The 22,944-nt window shown below is 44.1% G+C and overlaps 1 protein-coding gene across 1 annotated transcript in view; it reads left to right on the forward strand.

The window, feature by feature from the left end:
- Positions 1 to 14,809, forward strand: part of LOC124553505 — a 32,284-nt gene extending 17,475 nt beyond the window's left edge. The window contains exon 2 of the mRNA XM_047127358.1: positions 14,559 to 14,809. Within this exon, the coding sequence (XP_046983314.1) occupies positions 14,559 to 14,809 (251 nt within the window). The remainder of the gene's footprint in view (positions 1 to 14,558) is intronic.
- The last annotated feature ends 8,135 nt before the right edge of the window (positions 14,810 to 22,944 follow it).

Here is a 22,944-nt window from a genome sequence, read left to right on the forward strand (position 1 = left end):
AATCTTGTCAGCAAAGACATTTTACCATTCGAAATTGTGCGTGGATCTGGGTTTCTCGAGACGGCACTGTTTCTTATTGATGTGGGGGCCAAGTATGGTGCAGTGAGTGCTAAGGAACTGCTACCTCATCCAACCACTCCTAATTTCTGTAACGACGGATTTTGTTGTCACTCTTCGGAAGACGAGTTATTTCTTCCAGACAACGTCAATTATTGCTGGCAGTTTAACTTTTTCACAGGTGCACCAGAGTTTTGCAGTGTAGGCCTCATACTGTAAATATTTTCACCTGGAAATGACGAGGACTGAACGCGTAAGCTATAATATAATCATCAGCTGACATGAATGGCTTAAAAAATTGACACGTCCAAGCAGTGAGTACCAAAAAACTGTCGGTAAACGATGCAATGTGCTAGTAACAGTTTAAAACCATCGTCATTTTCAGCTGCCTTGGCACAAGAGCAGCGAAATATAATTGTTTCTATACACATTGAATACTATTACATTGAATTTTATTTTTTTAAATAGCGTTTCCAATCTCACAAGATCCGAGCCGCTACTGTGTGTGCTCCGGAGCGCCAATGCTTTACTGTTTGGAATGGTCTGCTTTAGAGTAGGTATAGAGCACTTCCTGTGATTCAAGAAGTCGAAACTAGTTAAGTTGTCGCAGAAATGGCACCCTAACAGTAACTATGTCGTTACATGCCATAATTCTAAGTACTACTGTCTATTACTATTAATTACTCATTCAAAACTTAAATATATGCGGATGCGGATAAGGAACTTGCGGATGCGGTGCGGATGCGGATTGCAGTTTTCTTATCCGCGCAGACCTCTACCCATCCGGGCGTGCATACATCTGCCTAGCCACCTCAAATTCTCCACGTTGCCAATCAGATCACTGAGCAACAGCTACGTTTTCGACTTGGAAAACACTCTCTGTGCTCGCGTTACGCATTGCGCTAGTACGAGTTATTTCGGATAAAGCTGCAATTCAAACTGTGTGTAGACTGCCAGTCGAAATATCCCTGTTCCGTGCGATCTGAATCCACTACGTGAGTGGGTATTAAAATTATCTGTTTAACACTGTCCTGTATTTAGTACATACTGTGTCGAAACATCTATCAACATTTAAAGCGTGTTGTCAGCCTGCCTTCATACTCCTGCAGATATTTTTCCAGTAGCACTTCGTCATACACTGATCGGCCAACACATTGTGACCACCGATCTGCTATCGATGTAACCCCGTCCAGGCGACAACAGCGCCACCTGGTGGTCAGACACATGCACACTGCATGTAGTATGAATGAGTCTGCTGTCCACGTGTGGAATGGGGAAGGCGTGCGATCTATCTGGGTCTGACCGAGGGCAGCCTGTGATGGCCCAGAGGTACAGCACCAGCATTTCGGAAACGGCACGTGTTGTCGGGTGTTAGAGGAGTCCTGTGGTGAGTGTCTTCAGAACGCGGCGAAACCAGAGTGGAACCACATGCAGAGGTTGGGCAGCCACCCCTCATTACGGGTGTCGGACATCGTAGGCTGGGCAGCGAACTGTGGCGGAACTAGCGTCAAACTTCCATGTTGGGTAGAAAACATATAGATACAGCAACAAGGAATATCTCAGTGGGCAGTACAGTTGAAGAGGGATGGACATCCCTAAAAAGGGCGATAACAAAGGTTAGGAAGGAAAGCACAGGTACAAATAAGGTAACTGCGAAGAAACCAAGGGTAACAGAAAAAAATATATCAATTGATCTATGAAAGAAGGAAACAGAAAAATGTTCTGGGAAACTCAGGAATACAGAAATACAAGTCGCTGAGGATCGAAATAAATAAGAAGTGCAGGGAAGCTAAGACGAAATGGCTGCATGAAAAATGTGGAAGGATCAAAGAAGAAATGATTGTTGGCAGGACTGACTCAGCATACAAGAAAGTCAAAACAATCTTCGGTGACGTTAAAAGCAAGGGTGATAACATTAAGAGTGCAACGGGAATTCCACTGTTAAAGGCAGAGGAGAGAGCGGATAGGCGGAAAGAATACAATGAAAGTCTCTGTGAGGAGGAATTGTCTGATATGATAGAAGGAGAAACTGGAGTCGATTTAGAAGAGTTAGCGGACCCTGTATTAGAGTCGGAATTTAAAAGAGCTTTGCAGGACTTAAGATCAAATAAGGCAGAAGGGCTAGATAATATCTCATCAGAATTTTTAAAATCGATGGGGGAAGTAGCAACAAAACGACTATTTACGTTCGTGTGTAGAATGTATCAGTTTGGCGACATACCATCTGACTTTCGGAAAAACATCACCCACACAGTTCCGAAGACGGCAAGAGCTGACAGGAGCGAGATTTATCGCACAATCAGCTTAACAGCTCATGGATCCAACTTGCTCACAAGGATAATATACAGATGAGTGGAAAAGAAAATTGAGAATGCGCTAGATGGCGATCAGTTTGGCTTTAGCAAAGGTGTAGACACGAGAGAGGCAATTCTGAAGTTACGGCTAATAGTGGAAGCAATACTGAAGATAAATCAAGACACGTTCACAGGATTTGTCGACCTGGAGAAAGCGTTCGACAGTGGAAAAGGGTGCAAGATGTTCGAAATTCTGAGAAAAGTAGGGGTAAGCTATAGGGAGACACCGGTCATATACAATATGTACAAAAGCTAAAAAGGAATAATAAGAGTGGACGACCAAAAACGAAGTGCTCGTATTAAAAAGGGTGTAAGACAAGGATGTAGTCTTGCACCCCTACTGTTCAATCTGTACATCGAGGAATCAATGATGGAAATAAGGTTCAGGAGTGGAATTAAAATTCAAGGTGAAAGGATATCAATGATGCGATTCGCTGATGACATTGCTATACTGTGTGAATGTGAAGAAGAATTACACGATCTGCTGAATGGAATGGTGTGATGAGTGCAGAGTATGGATTGAGAGTAAATCGAAGAAAGACGGAGGTAATGAGAAGTAGTAGAAATGAGAACAGTGAGAAACTTAACATCAGGATTGATGGTCACGAAGTAGACGCAGTTAAGGAATTCCTCTACCTAGGCAGGAAAATAACGAGTGGCGGATGGAGCAAGGAGAACATCAAAAGCAGACTAGTAATGGCAAAAAGGTTATCCCTGGCCAATAGAAGTCTCCCAATATCAAATATCGGCCTTAATTTGAGGAAGAAATTTCTGAGAATGTAAGACTGGAGTATAGCGCTGTATGGTAGTGAAACATGGACTTTGGGAAAACAGGAACATAAGAGAATTGAAGCATTTGAGATGTGGTGCTACAGACGAATGTTGAAAATTAGGTGGACAGATAAGGTGAGGAATGAGGAACTTCTGTGCTGAATCAGAAAGGAATATGTGGGAAAAAAGTGGTAAGGAGAAGGGACAGGATGGTAGGACATCTGTTAAGGCATGAGCGAGTGACTTCCATTGTACTAGAAGAGCTGTAGAAGGCAAAAACTGTATAGGAAGACAGCAAATAATAGACGACATATGTTGCAAGTGCTACTCTGAGATCAAGAAGTTAGCACAGCACAGGAATTCGTGGCGGGCTGTATCAAACCAGTCAGAAGACTATTAATATTTTCTAATGGGTAATCGACATATAGTTTGTACAGTAAGGCTAAAGATCAATCTGTTTATGAACATAGTGAATTTCTTTACGTCAACCAGCAAAGAATCTGAAATATATGGGACATGCATGAACAGACTAAATCTTTATATATGTGTCAACTCAAAGGCTACGACTCAGGATATCAGGTAGGGTATTTACTTATCTTAAAATAAATTTGAGTAGTCATCAAACCAAAAATTACTAAAAAGAGTACCGTGATGGGGTTCCATTCAGGCTGCAATAACGCAGCTAGGGCTGAGACTAATTCGACAGATGCAGAGGTAATCATAGTGAACTACACTACAAAATAAATACGACGCACCACGAATTATGCGAATGGGACGGAAATTGGTAGATGTGATGTACATCGACCGACAAACATGTAATTGTAGTTTAAGAAAAATTGGATGATTTATTGAAAAAAAAACATAACTTCACAAGTTGAGCAAGTCTGTAACACGTTGATCAACCTCTGGCCTTATGCAAGCAGTTGTTTGGCTTACCTTACCACTGTCTGGGGCGCCTCCAGACACCTCTCCACTGGCCATCGGGGCTCAGTTCGAAGCAGAATTCATCAGTGAATACGATTCTACTCCAGTCACTGAGCTTTCAGACCAAAGACGTGTCTACAGTCGTCCCGCACAATGGCGGGACACCAACCAGAATGTCGCCCGCCGCGTGGAGCGACACCCAGGAGTGGTCTGGGGCGACGTTTCTTTTCTCTTCGTAGCAGGAACTCTTTGGCAGCCATGTGCACCGCCTTTACTGCACAGTAGTACGTCGACGATTTCCTACGCCCACTTTTCTTGCCTTTCATGGCAGACCATCCTGGGCTTATATTTCAGCACGATAATGCTCTCCCGCAGACGGCGAGGATTTCTACTGCTCGTATTCCTGCTTGCCAAACTCTACCTTGGGCAGCAATGTCGCCGGATCTCTCCCCAATAAAGAACGTAAGGAGCATTGTGGAAAGAGCCCTCCCACCGTCTCGCGGCTTTGGCGATCTAATTTGCCAGCTGAGCAGAATTTCACACGATGTCCCTCAGCAGGTCATCCAACAACTCTGTCAGTCAATGCTAAGCCGAATAACTGCCAGCATGAGGACCAGGGGTGTACAGCACGTTACTGACTTGCTCAGTTAGTGAAGCTCTTTCTCTTGAAAAAACTATCTATTTTTTTTTTCTTCGCTTGTCATCACTTGTTTGTTTATATCTGTCCACCACATCTACCGATTCCGATAATTTCTTCGTGGTGCGTCGTTTCTTCTTTGTGTTAGATTGTACTTTGAGAAATTTATGTTCGTATTGAATATTGATTACGCAGTGGAAAATATTGATAATAACCTCACATGACGCAGTTATCTATAATGAAGTGCTACCCGAAAGAACCGGCACAAACATCTAACCATATGTTGAAAATCGATATGATTTCAAACTGGCACAAAGAATGGCAACTTACATTAAATGTTCAGAAGTATAAAATCGTGCACTTCACACATAGGAATCACTCATCTCGTAGAAATGCCTGGGTGTCACAACTTGTAAACATATCGGAATGATCACATGTGCTCAGTCGTACGCCAACGCGGTGGTGGACAACTCAGCTCGCCCTATTTGCCCAAGAAATTCACAGTGCCGTAGACACTGGCGAGCAGATTGATGCCGTATTCCTGGACTTCAGGAAGGCATTTGATACGGTTCCGCACTTACGTTTAGTGAAAAAAATACGAGCTTACGGAATATCGGACCAGGTTTGTGATTGGATTCAGGATTTCCTAGAAGAAAGAACACAACATGTCATTCTTAACGGTTCAAAATCTGGAGATGTAGAGGTAATTTCGGGAGTACCGCAGGGAAGCGTGATAGGACCTTTATTGTTTACAATATACATAAATGACTTAGTTGACAACATCGGTAGCTCCGTGAGGCTATTTGCAGATGACACGGTTGTCTACAAGAAAGTAGCAACATCAGAAGACTCGTACGTACTCCAGGAGGACCTGCAGAGGATTAATGCATGGTGCGACAGCTGGCAGCTTTCCCTAAACGTAGATAAATGTAATATAATGCGCATACATAGGGGCAGAAATCCATTCCAGTACGATTATGCCATAGGTGGTAAATCATTGGAAGCGGTAACGACCGTAAAATACTTAGGAGTTACTATCCGGAGCGATCTGAAGTGGAATGATCACATAAAACAAATAGTGGGAAAAGCAGGCGCCAGGTTGAGATTCATAGGAAGAATTCTAAGAAAATGTGACTCATCGACGAAAGAAGTAGCTTACAAAACGCTTGTTCATCCGATTCTTGAGTATTGCTCATCAGTATGGGACCCTTACCAGGTTGGATTAATAGAAGAGATAGACATGATCCAGCGAAAAGCAGCGCGATTCGTCATGGGGACATTTAGTCAGCGCGAGAGCGTTACGGAGATGCTGGACAAGCTCCAGTGGCGGACACTTCAAGAAAGGCGTTACGCAATACGGAGAGGCTTATTATCGAAATTACGAGAGAGCACATTCCGGGAAGAGATGGGCAACATATTACTACCGCCCACATATATCTCGCGTAATGATCACAACGAAAAGATCCGAGAAATTAGAGCAAATACGGAGACTTACAAGCAGTCGTTCTTCCCACGCACAATTCGTGAATGGAACAGGGAAGGGGGGATCAGATAGTGGTACAATAAGTACCCTCCGCCACACACCGTAAGGTGGCTCGCGGAGTATAGATGTAGATGTAGATGTAGATGTAACTGGTACAGTACGGGGAACGTACAACCCATAAAAATATTACAAATGTGAAAGTAGCTCTGTGTGTTACATTGTCATGAATAAATCGCTGAACTAATTTGGATAAAATCTGGTATGGAGATAGCTTGGACGTCGAAGGAGAACGTGGTCAACTCAGGGAAGAAGAAGAAGGAAAAAATCCTATTAAATTGTGTAGCTGTTCAGCACTTAATGTTTCTTGTTTCCTTGTCTCTCTAACACTATCTTTTTTTCGGCTTCTAAAATGTTTTCAATATTATCTACTCGTATTTGTAAAACATCTTTTCGATCTTTTTCTTAAGCTGGGTAGTTGTATTATCTTTAGCAGTATTATGCACATTTTTAAACATGGTATACGTGAGTATCACGCAGACGACACCCCAGCAGATGTCGACGACTACAAGTGTTTACAGATTAAACCGTTACAGTGCGAAACCGAGGTCTACTCGTATGTGTGGTTTCTGCAGTTTTAAAAATAACTGCTACACCACCTGGTTAAGCCGTACGATTTTTACGGCGTAATATTGTGGAGACGCAATGATAAAATGCTAAGGTAGGCCCGAGAACCGTGTTTAAAACTATTACTCAGGCTCATATGGTTCAAATGGCTCTGAGCGCTATAGAACTTAACATCTGAGGTCATCAGTCCCCTAGACGTAGAACTACTTAAACCTAACTAACCTAAGGACATCACACACATCCATGCCCGAGGCAGGATTCGAACCCGCGACCGTAGCGGTCGCGAGGTTCCAGACTGAAGCGCCTAGAACCGCTCAGCCACACCGGCCGGCTATTACGCTGGGAAAGCTATAAGAAATATACCACTAGCAGTGGAAAAATCGCTACTATCGGAGCACAAAATATGCTTTCCTTAATACACTCTCACTCAAAAGTGGGTTAGCAGCTACTTTCCTCTGCACCTGTAAAATTTTACTCAAAAATATAGGCATGAGAACATATTCGCTCTTTTTGTTTGACATTCAGACTTCCAAAAGTTCCACTACCTGCAACTCGCTCACATCCAGTAGTCCACCCCTGCAAACGGCTAATACTCATCCACTTCCAGATGCCCTTCGTCACCCACCCATTCAGCCCATCATCGATATTATAACTTTGTGTATCTCTGTCATTCTCTCCTCCCTCACAGCCACACTCCCCTTCATTCTGTCCTACTACTACACCCTTCTGTCACTGTCTCCCTCTTGCTCTTTCTTATTGCTAATATACTATTTCTTCCTCCCCACTGATTGTGTCTCTTCTTTGTTGTCATTGTCATACACTTCATTCACTCTGTCTCTTAATATCGCTGGCTCTCATCCACTTACCCCCCCCCCCCCCCCCCCCCGGCCCCCCACCATGGGAATGTCTCCTTCACTCGTTTCAAAGAACTGTTCTGTCAATCTCATTTCTGCTCCACTGGCTCTGAGCTTCTCTGTTCCCCCCACACTGCCACTGTCTCGTTTGAATTTTCTATAGCACAACCACTTTCTACCATCTTTCAGTATTTATTACTTTTCTGTCTCTTCGCCACTGCCACTCTCTTCTTCTCTCGCAGCTTAAAAGAGCGTGAGTATGTATGCATGCCAAAATCTTTAGAGGTGCTGAGGAACGTAGAGTGGGGCAGATAGCATTAAGTTTTCAGTCAAGAGTCTTTTAATTAAACAGGGGCATATTCGCATTTTTTTCTGTCCGATACAAACATTTCTCAGTTGTTTTCTTTCCTTTCCCTGCTGCAGCAGGGCATATAACTTATATGAAAAGGAAGTTATTGGCCAATAAAATATAGATAGTTTACTTACACTAGGTGATCAAAACTATCCAGACAACCCAAAACCATATGTATTTCATATTAGGTGCATTGTGCTGCCATCTACTGGCAGGTACTACATATCAGCGACCTCATTAGTGATTAGACATCGTGAGAGAGAAGAATGGGGCGCTTCGCGGAACTCACGGACTTCGAACGTGACCAGGTGATTGGGTGTTTCTTATGTCATAGATCTGTACGCGAGATTTCCACACTCCTAACATCCCTAGGTCCACTGTTTCCGATGCGACAGTAAAGTGGTAACGTGAAGGGGCACGCACAGCACAAAAGCGTACATGCCGACCTCGTCTGTTGACTGACAGAGACCGCTGATAGTTGAAGAGAGTCGTAATGTGTAATAGGCATACATCTATCCAGACCCTTACATAGGGATTACAAACTGCACCAGGATCCACTGTAAGAACTATGACAGTTAGGCGGGAGGTGAGAAAACTTAGATTTCATGATCGAGCGGCCGCTCATAAGCCACACATCCCGCCAGTAAATGCCAAAGGAGTGTAACATTGGACGATTGAACAGTGGAAAAATGTTGTGTTGAGTGATGCACCACAGTACACAATGTGGCGATCCGACGGCAGGGTGTGGGTGTGGCGAATGTCCGGTGAACGTCATCTGCCAGCGTGTGTAGCACCAACAGTAAAATTCGGAGGTGGTGGTGCTATGGTGTAGTGTTTTTCATGGAGGAGGCTTGCACCCCTTGTTGTTTTGCGTGGCACTATCACAGCACAGGCCTACACTGATGTAGGCTCGGGGATGGCGATTGCATCTTTCAACACGATCGAGGTTTGTTCATAATTCACGGCCTGTGGCAGAGTGGTTACACGACAATACCATCCCTGTAATGGACTGGTCTGCAGAGAGTCCTGACCTGAATCCCATAGAATACCTTTGGGATGTTTTGGGACGCCGACTTCGTGCCAGACCTCACCGACCGACATTAATACATCTCCTCAGAGCAGCACTCCGTGAAGAATGGGCTGCCATTCCCCAATGCCCCTGATTAAACATATGTGTGCGAGAGTGGGATCTGTCATCAAGGCTAAGGGTGGGCCGGTACCATATTGAATTCCAGCATTACCGATTGAGGGCGCGACGAACTTGTAAGTCTTTTTCAACCACGTGTCTGGATACTTTTGATCACATAGTGTATGTGAAACTGAAATAACGCAAAACTGAGTATCGCCTTCAGACCTGATTTTTAGGAGGAAATGTATTTTCATTTGCTTTGGTCTTACAACATGAGGTTCCCAGATGTTAACGGAGACACTTTCAGCATATTACTGCTTGTTCGTCACTTTAAGAATTATGTTTTCGTCGCAAACCGGATTGGAGGTGCGTATTTTGCGTCTACTAGTAGGATGTCTTTTAATCTCTAAGTTTTGGAATATATTAGGTTCGTGTGTTGCCAGATGCACACCGATTATCGTTTATTTCATGCTATGCTTCGTAAACGTAAGTCTGATTTAGAGTATTTTTCTAAGATAGCTCTGTCTGCGAAAGTTTCTCGAACTCAACAAGCCTCGGAGCAGTCTCAGAGCCGCCGGACCTTACTCGCAGAACGTCACGCGGCAGCAACAGCTGCAGAGACAGACCAGTCACTGACACGCTGCATTTTAGACACTGAGTGTCGCAGGTGTCTTGCAGCTTCCGAGACGCCTGAACACTCTGAGCGACGGCGTCATCTATATGCTGTGCAAGAAACAGAGCATACCCTTACATGCAGAATGTTGGAAGCTTTTAGTGAGGCTGCATTTAATTATGAATCATTTAACTGACTACGTTAATCGTCGATTAGTCATCTCAGGGAGGATAGATCAAAAATGTAAACATCGTAACGAGTTGAAATCGTAGGAAGAAATGGTTGGTCTGTTTTGCTCTGGTGACGAAACCTCACTTAAATTCCTAGGAAAGCCAGAGGAACCTCTAAAAACTGCATTTTTGACGGAATGTAATGAATCGTTGTGTTGTTAAAATATAATTGGGAAATACAATGCAGCTTTGAGATGACTTCATTTGCTATGGGTACTGAGGTAAAAATGCCGGGATTTCATCTACTCTTACGATTCAAGGTCAAATTTACCGTAATTGCCTCTTTGCGTGCTCCACATAACCATCAGCATGAGTCCCTACAGAGAGACATAACGGGGAATGGAATCAATGAAGCAGCCTGTAGGGATAAATATATCCAAGGCGTGGAAAAAAGTGAATGTTGCTAATTACAAATTTAAAAACTGCATTGGAGAAAATACTAGGACGAGATTACAAAGAAGTGATTCATCCTGTTCATGCACCGAGGGCCGAACTATTAAGTCCGTATGCTGCTCCGTTACATAACCACTGGTATGGGACTACAGCTGTGTCTAACGAATAATTAGTCTGTTCAAGAGCTTCCTTACAAAATTGTCGTACAGCCCATCCCAGCTTACTGGTCAAATGTATGAGATACATACCGATAAGCTCTAAGTTGCGATACCGAAGGCATGCGAAGAGAGCAAAGGAGGATATTAGACGAACATCAACAAAAGCAAAATGAGCGTAATGGAATGCAGTCGAATTCAATCAGGTGACGCTGAGGAAATTAGATTAGGAAATGAGACACTTAAAGTAGTAGATGAGTTTCGCTAATTGCGAGCAAAATAACTGATGATGGTCGAAGTAGGGAGGATATGAAATGCAGACTGTCAATGGCAAGACAAGCGTTTCTGAAGAAGAGAAATTTGTTAACGTCGAGTATAGATTTAAGTGTCAGGAAGTCCTTTCTGAAAGCATTTGTGTGGAGTGTAGCCATGTATGCAAGAGAAAAATGGCTGGTAAATAGTTTAGACAAGAAAGGAATAGAAGCTTTTGAAATGTGGTGCTACAGAAGAATGCTCAAGATTAGATGGATGGATCATGTATCGTGTGGTGTAAAAACTGTAGAGGGAGACCAACGGATGAATACAGTAAGCAGATGCAGAGGGATGTAGGTTGCAGTAGTTACTCGGAGATGAAGAGGTTTGCACAGGATAGAGTAGCATGGAGAGCTGCATCGAACCAGTCTTTGGACTGAAGAAAACAACAACAACGAAGAGAGCAGTTCCAATGGCCACAGTCTTCTCTGGGTAGCGTAAGAGAATCAGGGGAACGCTGTAAAGGCCAAACTAGTCTCAGCTATTACTCGAAAGCCTATATAGGGTGACGATCCAGTGAAAAAGTTGGGAATCAGAAATTAAATTAGAGCCACATACGTATTTCATTCTTCCCGTGTAGAATACGCAAAGCAGGGAGGAACTCCTCGTGTGTAGTTCAAGGGAAAGTAGCCTGTAACAAGAATTTCATCTACATCTACATAGATACTGGCCAGGCCACCGCATGGCGAATGCAGGAGGGTTCAGGCCGCCACTACTAGCCATTTCCGATCCACTCGTAAATTTTATCAGCAGGTTTTCGCGAACAGAACATCGTCTTCCCTCTAAGAGTTCCTATTTGAGGTCACCAAGCATCTTAGTAACACTCGCGTGTCTATCGAACCTACCGGTAACAACTCCAGGAGTACTCCTCTGATTTGCCTCGATATCTTCCTACAGTTCGACTTGGCGGCCGTACCACACACACGACCAGTACTCAAGAATGGACCGCACAATTCTTCCATACGCGGCCTCCTTTGCAGATGAGCTACACTTCCCTGTAACCGAAGTCGACCATTCGCCTTACTACCTGTTACCGTCCTTGCGAACTCGCTCCATTGCACATCGCTTTGCAGCGCTACTTCTAGGTATTTCACTGATCAGTTCTTTCGTTACTGTTTCAACATGGATACAGGTTCTCTCTCCCAAAATGTTAGCTAACCACACATAAAACAATGTAGATTACAAAAAGACGTTGCGAAAATGAACCTAGAAAACAGTTCCCTATCCACAACAATGCCAACCACAACATCTCATTTCTTTTACACTTAAGAACCAAAGAAACTGGTACACCTGCCTAATATCGTGTAAGGCCCACGCGAGCACAAAGAACTGCCGCAACATGACGTCGTATGGACTCAACTGATGTCTGAAGGTGTGCTGAAGGGAACTGACACCATGAATCCTGCAGGGCTGTCCATAAATCCGAAAGAGTACTACAGCATGAAGATCTCTTCTCAACAGCAGTCGTATCTAGTATCTAGACGTATGAGGGGCCACATATCACGCCAACTGCACACGCCCCACGTTACAGACATTCTCCAACAGCTTGAACAGTCCCCTACTGACAAGCAAAGGTCCGTGGATTCATGAGGTTGTCTCCACACCCTCACACGTCCATCCGCTCGATACAATTTGAAACGAGACTCGTTCGACCAGCCAACATGTTTCCAGTCATCAACAGTCCAGTGCAGGTGTTGACAGGACCAGGCGAGGCGTCAAGTTTTGTATCGTGCAGTCACAAGCGTATACGAATGGGTGCTCTGCTCCGAATGCCCATACCGATGACGTTTCGTTGAATGATTCGCACACTGTCGATGGCGCAGAATTGAAATCTGCAGCAATTTGCAGAACGGTGGAGCTTCTGTCACGTTGAACTATTCTCTTCAGTCGTCGTTGGTCCCGTTCTTCCAGGATCTTTTTCCGTTCGCAGCGGTGTCGGAGATTTGACTTTTACCATATTCCAGATATTCACGGTACACTAGTGAAATGGTCGTACGGAAAAATCCCCACTTCATCGCTATCTCGGAGATGCTGTGTCCCATCGCTCGCGCGCCGACAGGAACGCCACATTCAAACTCGTCTTGATTAACTGACATTGTAGCGGCAGTAACCGACCTAACAACTGCGCGAGACACTTTTTGTTTATATAGGCCTTGCCGACAACAGCGCCGTATTCTGCCTGTTTACATATCTCTGCATTTGAATACACATACCTATACCAGTTTCTTTGGCGCTTAAGTGTACAATGCTCCACTAAGCTGAAGCGTTATGTGTCGGAGATAAAAGGTATGGTACTGAAAGTATCATTAGAATCGACGCTGAAGTGTTTTAACGAATGATGACATTTGAGACTGTTCTTGAAAATGCTGCAGTATTGAACAAGATTTTTGTTTAAAAAAGACGAGTAATTCATGTCACACCTCAAAAACTGCAGAAAATTTGCAAAATCAGAAAAACTGGATGAAGCAGGAGTGCTAAGCCCGTAAATTTAGCAGCAAAACTTCTATGAAGTACTGGCGGAGGTAAAGCTGTGAGGAGGGGTCGCGAGTCGTGCTTGGGTGGCTCAGCCCGGAGAGCAAAAAGTAAAGTTCCCGAGTTCGAGTCCCGGTCCGGCTCGCAGTATCATTCCTTCAGGAAGTTCCAAGTAGCTGGTTTGCTGTACATCAAAGTCGTCGCTAAATTATGGATGTAGAAGCCCACATTTGGTTCTAGAATCGTAACAGCAGAAGGTACAGAAAATAACTAAATTGTACTTTCTGTGTGTATTCTGAATACGGGCAGATTATATGATTACGTTGTTAGCTGACTGATGACTATACAAGCTGTAGCACACAGAGCCTCCAGTTGTGCCACCAACAGTGGCTGTGATCTGACTGGACACTAACTAAAGCTTAGATGACAGGTATAGTTACATTCTACCCCTCTTCAACTCTGTACCAGAGCTCAATGACTGGTGAGTTTTGACGTGCCCGTTTCTTAGCAACACGTGACAAGGTGCTTTCAATGGGTGAGAGGTCTGCAGAACGTGCTGGAGGTAACAGCCCAACACTCTCTGTATCGATGTACGTTGCGACAGCATGGGAACCATAGAATGAGATTTTCACTCTGCAAGTCGAGCGTACTCTGATATGAAACTTCCTGGCAGATTAAAACTGTGTGCCTGACGGAGACTCGAACTCTGGACCTGAAAATTCCTTGCAGATAAAATCGGTGTGCCCGACTGGGACTCGAACTCGGGACCTTTGGCTTTCGTGGGCAACTGCTCTACCAATCGAGGACTTGCCCGCGAATTCAAAGGTCCCGAGTTCGAGTCTCCGTCCGGCACACGATTTTCATCTGCCAGGAACTTAATATTTTGTTGAAGACAGAATGATGGAGATCTCGAAGATAGAGAACACTGACCGGTCTTAACATGTCAGAAATTTAACGATTGTTGTCAAACTTGCCAGCCATTTACTGTGTAGCAAATGGCTCCGCGTACGATGACGCCAGGTGCCAGGCATATATGAGAGCGACGAGTTCAACCTGGCAACCTTCGGTCTCGGTGGAGTCGAATTTTTGTGTTGCAATTTCAATGGCTGCTAGTGACCGTCTACACAGTAGTAGTCAACAAGAACCTGTCTGATCAGTCAGTGTGCCAGCCTAATGGGTACTGAAAATCGTTTCGCAGGAAATTATTATCTGTTCGAAACGTGCGAGAACCTGGAGGCGCCGTCCGTCGCGGTGCCGGCCGCCACACGGCTGGTGCCGCGCAGAGGCCACGAGCCGCCGCCCGCGGAGGACGAGGAGTGCGGCCGCGCCCTCGCGGAGGTTCGCCATCTCAAGGAGGACAGCTCCAGGGAACTCACCAGGGGCCTCATCCGCGGCGTCGCTGCCGACTGCATTCGCTCTTGCTCCGTACAAGGGTACGTACGCCACTGAAAGAACCAACCCATAGTCGCACGTGTAATCCTCTTCTCCAGTTCTCATATTTGTTTTCTAAGCTACCTTTACTACCTCTATTTTCCGACACTAATATTAGTCAGTAGACGAGACGAAACTTTGGTCATCTAGGAGACATCAAGGTAACCACCTTGTGACACCGCCTGAGAAATTGATAATGACCTCTGGAGTTCATAAGACTCTTCAGGTTTGTCATATGGAGCTGAACTTCCCTTAAATTTACCAGTTGAGCAGGTGGGAAAGGGGAATGGCAAAGGGAGATGAGAGGAAAAAGAGTAGTGAAGGCATTGATGAAATAGAAGGCTGTGTAGAGCTGGAGTGGGAGCAGGAAGGGGGTGCGAGTGTGGAGCAAAAGGAATAGCAAAGGCTCGGCCAGGGGGCTTATGGGAAGGTAAGATAAACAGCAGGAGAGTTCCCTCCTGCTCAGTTAGGGAAAAGCTGGTGCTGTTAGTAAGGATCCGGATGGCCCAGGCTGTCAAGCAGTCACTGAATTGAGGTCCAATGTATTGGGCAGCGTAATCAGCAACTGGGTGTCCAGCTGCCTCTTGGTCACAGTTTGTCATGCAGACTGACAGCTTGTTTTTTGTCATGTCCCCATCATATTTCTGCGTGTTCCCACAAGCAACACTGCACCCTTCCCCACCGCTTCCTTGCTATACTTCCTCCTTCTCCACCCTCCTCCTTACCACCAGCACTCACGGATTGCTTCTCCCATCACATACAGTGGTAGTCATATGTGTGTAGATTTATTTACAGTTCTATCTTGCAACAATACTTCTGTACTGAGTGGTCCACCGAATGGGACTTAAGTCCACAAAGTCCACATGATTTTGGATCTGCTGGCAGGTAATAACATGACACAAACTGATTTAAGCCTGTCATCATGACCAAGAGGCCACGCACGATGATATAGTCACAACATTCAACGTGTCGACAACTTGGCACCCTAGATCGTCCCACTTACCATTTCGAGTTGGGGTGGTGGTGTATTGCACTGCGTTAGCTTTGCTCATTATGTCTCATCTTTTAAGTCTGTGTAGATTGTCACAAAACAAAATATACTTCACCAATATCAAACAGACTCACTTCCTATGAAACTGTGTTTCATGGCGGTTTGTTAACTGGGAATGAGCAAGAAAAGTTTGTTATGCCATAGAGGTGAAGCACCAATTATTCGCCTGTCCAGTTTCTTCCAACACCAGCCGCGTTCTCACTGAAGAGCTGGTTGCCATCCTCTCTGCTCACATTTTTTGGCAGCAGCGACGTCAGACAGTCCACCGTAGGACAAATAACGCTTTTCATACTATAATGGCCTAATTCGATGGCCCCACTGAAACACTCTCCTGACCATCCATTACATAATTTTTTGTACCTCCCAACGCTGACAACGTGGGAGGGACTATTTTTCCTTTCAGTTCTACACTGCCTGTGACTGTTTCACCTGTTAGCACCTCAGGGGGTATCTGTCTCTGCAAACTACACAGTATTTTTTCTCCTGACACGACAAGCCAAACTACTGCCACGATGACTTGGGATTTTTGTGGGCACTGTCTTCCTCCTGCGCTTCAATGATTTCTTGTAGCTGTCATATTCTGAAAATCAGGCAGTTAGAAACAAAATTCTAATCCCTTTTGATTCCAGGTTTGGATCATGATGTAGTTTTCGCTAACCTCTCTTTAATAAAGGTTTACATCCATCTACATACAGTATGTGATCAAATGTATCTGGACACCCCCAAAAACAAACGTTTTTCATGTTAGGTGCATTATGTTGCCACCTACTGCCAGGTACTCCATATCAGCAAACTCAGTAGTAATTAGACAGCGTGAGAGAGCAGAATGGAGCGCTCTGTGGAACTCACGGATTTGGAACTTGGTCAGGTCGTTGGGTAGTGTGTCATATGTCTGTACGCGAGATTTCCACACTCCTTTACATCTCTAGGATCACTGTTTACAATTTGATAGTGAAGTGGGAATGTGAAGGGGCACGTACAGCACGAAAGCGTACAGGCCGACCTCTTCTTCTGACTGACAGAGACTGCCGACAGTTGAAGAGGATCGTAGTGTGTAATAGGCAGACATCTATCCAGACCATCACACAGGAATTCCAAACTGCATCAGGATCCACTGCAAGTACTATGACAGTTTGGCAGGAGGTGAGAAAACTTGGATTTCATTGTCGAGAGACTGCTCATAAGCCACACATCACTCCAGTAAATGCCAAACGACGCCTCGCTTCGTGTCAAGAGCGTAAACATTGGACAGTTAAACAGTGGAAGTGACAAACCACGGTACACAATATGGCGATCCGATGGCAGTGTATGGTATGGCGAATGCCCAGTGAACGTCATCTGCCAGCGTGTGTAGTGCGAACAGTAAAATTCGGAGGCGTTGGTGTTATGGTGTTGTTTTGCTTGGCACAATCACAACACAGGCGTACACTGATGTTTTAAGCACCTGATGTTTTAAGCACCTTCCTGCTTCCCACTGTTGAAGAGCAATTCGGTGATGGCTACTGCATCTTTCAACACGATCGAGCATCTGTTCATAGTGCACGGCCTGTGGCGGAGTGGTTAAACGACAATAACATCCCTGTAATGGACTGGTCTGCACAGAATCCTGATCTGAATCCTACAGAACACTTTTCGGATGTTTTGGAACGCCGACTTCGTCCCAGGCCTCACCGACCGACATCGATACCTCTCTGAGAGCAGCACTCCGTGAAGAATGGGCTGCCATTCCCAAAGAAACCTTCCAGCACCTGATTGATCGTATACCTGCGAGAGTGGAAGCTGTCATCAGGGCTAAGGTTGGGGTAACACCATATTGAATTCCAGCATTACTGGTGGAGGGCGCCACGAACTTGTATGTCATTTTCAGCCAGGTGTCCGAATACTTTTGATCATATAGTATAGGTTTCCTCTGCTACCTACTCTTAACCAATATTTTAATTTGCAAACTTAATCACTGTGAATAGAACGTGTGTAGTAAGATGACACATCACATGTCTCACATTCACTGACAGCAGCAGTTGGTGTAAGGTGTGAGACGACTCATCATTCACTCAGAGTGGCAGTCGTTCTCAGTCCTGGCGGTTAGAGTCTCTTTAAGAACAGTACTGTTACGCTGACTTTTGTCGCTATGACTGGCACATCGTTCCCTCCAGCCACATGCACAATGAGCGTTGACAAACCAGTACCCTGGGTAACTTCATTCGTGGTCTGTTCATGTGCTTGTCCAAAAGTGATAGATCACTTCTGCCATTCCGTAAGATCTACACGTCGACCCGCCTTAATTTACAGATCTGTTACAAGCGACCTGCACGAGCACACCGCGATTACCACCCCAGTGTTGTGGCGGAAGTCAGTGGCGGGGGGTCACGTGACTGCATGGTACCAGTCCTGCAACATCTGTAGCACTCCAAAGCGACACGTGTGCTCAGTTAAGCTGGTAAACAACATTTTGTCTGGTGGGTTTATGTCACGTTTTCCAAATTGTATGAGGCTTGCAAAATTTTTGAGTACACCTACTTTGGCTAATAGTGAGCATCATGTTGGAAATCAAGAAGTGATTGCCCACTTTGTTTTTAATTTCACTCAGAAAAGTTATCAACAGGTTAATGTCTTTCTACAAAGACCAAAGCAAATCAATGCTCAGTTTGTAGACCTGGTATAGAAGGGGTCTATGTTCATTTCCAAGTACTGCGAAGTATTTTACCTCGGAGGACTGGAATGGGGTGTCCTCAGCCTGGTGATGATTGCGTCCGAAAGTCCGGCTCCAGGTCCTGGATGTCGACAGTGTGCTGGAGAGCGGTGTGGCGGTCGCACACTCCTCCATGCCCCTCCCACGACGCCACTGGCGGAAGATGACGCGGCGACCGCTCTGTCGCCCCTGGGGCGCCAGGACAAGAGCGCAGAGTTTGTTAGCGTAAGTTTATTCTTACTGCTAGTGACATTCGTATATGAGTGAGGCTACGACAACTTTTCACCGAATATTTATAAATCTCGTGCCTTAGTTCCTCATTCGGACATAACTTTGCTTTAAAATCATAAAGGAAACACCTTCCTGATGTTCGGCGGCTGTTATTCGCTTAATCACAAACTGGCTTTCAGCTCCTTAACTCATCGTCAAGTGTCAACGTGACGCTGACCTACAAACTGAGAGCCGCATTGTGATTAAACAAACACCAAGAAAGTGTTTGCAGTACGATTTTCCTGTCATGTTCTGTCAAACACGGAGTACCGTTAAGTTAATTCATTTTCTTTTCTTTCAAATGGTCTTATATCTCAACGATATTAAATCGTAGAAAACAGAGTTACCTGTCCTTAGGTTATTAAGTGAACAAATCAGTCTGAACTGTGAAATGTAAAGGTGTAACTAAATTAGGAAATGAGTCACTAGAAGTAGCTGATGAGTTCTGATACATGGACAGCAAAATTACTGAGCTCGGAAGAGGTAGATCTACATCTACGTGATTACTCTGCTATTCACAATAACGTGCCGGGCAGAGGGTTCAACGAACCACCTTCAAGCTATCTCTCTGTACCGTCCCATTCTCGAATGGCGCGCTAGGAAAACGAGCACTTAAATTTTTCTGTGCGATACCTGATTTCTCTTATCTTATCGTGAAGATCATTTCTCCCTATGTAGGTGGGTGACAACAGAATGTTTCCACAGTCGACGGAGGGAACTGTTCATTGAAATTTCAGGAGAAGGTCCTGTCGCAACGAAGGACGCCTTTGTTTTAATGATTGCCACTCCATTTCGCGTATCATGTCTGTGGTACTATCTCCTCAATTTCGACATAATACGAGGTGCCCTTCTTTGAACGATTTCGATGTCATCCGTCAGTCCCAATTGATGAGGACCCCACACCGCACAGCAGTACTCCAGAACAGGGCTGACAAGCGTGGTGTAAGCAGTCTCTTTAGTAGACCTGTCGCACTTTCTAAGCGTTCTGCCAATGAATCGCAGTCTTTGGTTTGTTCTACCCACAACATTATCTATGTGATCGTTCCAGTTTAGGTCATTTGCAATTGTAATCCTTAAGTATTTACTTGAATGAACTTGTGTGATTTATCGCGTAATCGAAATTTAGCCGATTTCTTTTATTACTCGTTTGAATAACTCCACACTTTTTTTTATTCGGGGTCAACTGTTCCTCAGATTCTCTCCTATCTCGTTAATATTGATCAGTGAAGGGCCTGTAACACTTACTTGGGGAACGCCGGATATTACTTCTGTGTTACTACTAACTGACCTTTCTGACAGGAAATCACGAATCCAGTTGTGTTTCACAAGAACGATATTTTCTGAAGCCGTGCTGACTATGTGTCAATAAATATTGTTTTTCGAGATAATTCGCAATGTTCTAGTGTAGTATATGTTCCAAAACCCTACTTCAAATCGACGTTAGTGATAAGGGCCTGCAACTGAGATGATTACTCCTATTTCCCTTTTTGGGTATTGCTGCGACTTGAGCAATTTTGCAGTCTTTAGATACGGATCCTTCTGTGAGCTAAATGTGGGGCTATTGTATCAGCTTACTCCAAAAGGAACCTGACTGGTATTCAGTCTGGACTGGAGTCCTTGCCTTTTTTAAGTGAGTTAAGCTGCTTCGTAACACCGAGGATATCTACTTCTATGTTTCTCATTTCGGCAGTTGTTCTTGATTGTAATTCAGGAATATTTAGTTCGTCTTCTTTGGTGAAGGAGTTTCGGAAACCCGTGTTTAATAGCTCTGATCTAGCAGCACTGTCATCAGTGACTTCACCGTTGTTATCGCGCAGTGAAGGTATTGATAGCGTCTTGCCACTGATGTGCTTTATGTATGACCAGAATCTCTTCGGGTTTTCTGCCGGATTCCGAGACAGAGTTTCGTTGTCGAAATTATTAAAAGCGTCTCGCATTGAAGTATGCGCTATATTTCGAACTTCTCCAAAACTTTGCCAGTCTTGGGGATTTTGCGTTCTTTTTTTCGTTGCTTCTGCGACAGTGATATGGCGCGTTTTGTGTACCAAGGGGGAACAGTACCATCACTTACTAATTTGTGTGGTATATATCTCTCAAGTGCCGTCGATACTGTCTCTCTGAAATCATTCCACATCTTTTCTACGATTACATGACCAGATGGGAAAGAGTGGAGGCTGTCTCTTAAAAAGGCGTTAAGAGCTTCTTTATCAGCTTTTTTAAATAGATACACTCTGCGTTTCTTTTTGATGGTTGTAGGTGTCACGGTATTCAGCCTAGCAGAAACTGCCTTTTGGTCGCTGATCCCCGTATCCGTCATGATACTCCCAATTTGTCCAGGACTATTGTTGCTAAGAGGTCAAGTATGTTTTCGCGACCATTTAGGCTTCGAGTGGTCTCATTGAGTTAGTGTTCAAAATAATTTTCTGAGAAAGTATTCAGTAAAATTTCGGATGACGTTTTATGCCTGCCGCCGGGTTTAAACGTATAAATTTTCCAGCATATCGTGGGTAGATTGAAGTCATCAACGATTGCATGAGTGGGGTACCTATTTGAAATGAGAGTCAAGTTTTCTTTGAACTGTTTAGCAACATATCTTCTGAGTAGGGGGGGGTCTACTTCTGATAGCAATAAATACTCAACTACAACTGTGCTTAACCTATCCTTTCTGAAAGATCGTTAGAAAAAATTTCGGCTGAACTTATTTCCAGGTTTAGCCAGCTTTCCGTACCTATAACTATTTGAGCTTCTGGTTCTTTCCCAAACAGCTACGACAATTTACAACAACAATACCGCTTGTTTCTACAACTGCCTTACTGTGTTTTGCCTGCCCCCTTGTAGACATGTTTTTCTGTGGTTTCCTGAGACCCTCTAACCTAAAAAAGACCCTCTAACCTAAAAAAGAAGAAACAGAAATCGATATAGAAGAGATAAGGGATCCAGTATTACTATCGGAATTTAAAGAGCTTTGGAAGACTTAAGACCAAATAAAGCAAAAGAGATAGATAATATTCCGTCGAAATTTTTAAAATCATTGGGGAAGTCGTAAGTAAACCATCATTCACGTTGTTGTGTAGAATTTATGAGTCTGAGGACATTCCATCTGACTTCTGAACAAACATCATCAACACAATTCTGAAGATTGCAAGACCCGACAAGAGCGAGAATTGTCACACAATCAGCTTAACATCTGATGTATCCAAATTTCTGACAAGAATAATATTCAGAAGAAACAAAATAAAATGCAGAATCCATTATATGACTGTCACCTTGGCTTTAGGGAAGGTAAACCACCAGAGAGGCAATTCTGACGTTGCGGTTGATAATCGAAGCAAGGAAGAAAAAAATCAAGACACTTTCATAGGATTTATTGACCTGGAAAAAGCGTTCGACGAGGTCAAATGGTGCAAGATGTCCGAAATTCTGAATAAAATATGGGTAAGCTATAGTAAAGATTGGGTAGTGTACAACATGTACAAGAATCAACAGGGTACAATGAGAGTGGAAGACCAAGAGTGAAGTGTTTGGATTAAAAAGATGTAAGAAAGGGATGTACTCTTTCGGCCCTACTGCTCAATCTATTCTTCGTAAAAGGAATGATGGTAAAAAAAGAAATGTTCAAGAGTGGTATTAAAGTTCACGGTGAAAGGACATCAATGATAACGTTCGCTGATGACCTTGCTGTCTTCAATGAAAGTGATCAAGAATTACTGGATTTTCTGAGTGGAATAAACAGTCTAATGAGTGCAGTATATGGACTGGGAGTAAACTGAAGAAAGACGAAAGTAGCAGAAATGAGAACAGCGACGAACTTAACATCAAATTGGTGGTCACGAAGTAGATGAAATTAAGGAATTCTGTTACCTAGGCAGCAAAATGACCCATGAGAGACGCAGCAAAGAAGGACAACAAATGCAGACTAGTGTTGGCGAAAAGAGCATTTCTGGCCAAGAGGAGTGTGTCAGTATCAGACATAGGCCCTAATTTGTGAAAGAAATTTCTGAAAATGTACGTTTGGAGCATAGGATTGTATGGTAAGTGAGACATGGACTTTCGGAAAACCGGACAAGAAGAGTATCGAATCATTTGAGATGTGGTGCTACAGAATAATGCTGAAAATTAGGCTGACTGATGAGGTAAGGAATG

Source organism: Schistocerca americana, chromosome 11 (assembly GCF_021461395.2).
Source record: "Schistocerca americana isolate TAMUIC-IGC-003095 chromosome 11, iqSchAmer2.1, whole genome shotgun sequence".
Taxonomy (NCBI): Eukaryota; Metazoa; Arthropoda; class Insecta; order Orthoptera; family Acrididae; genus Schistocerca; species Schistocerca americana.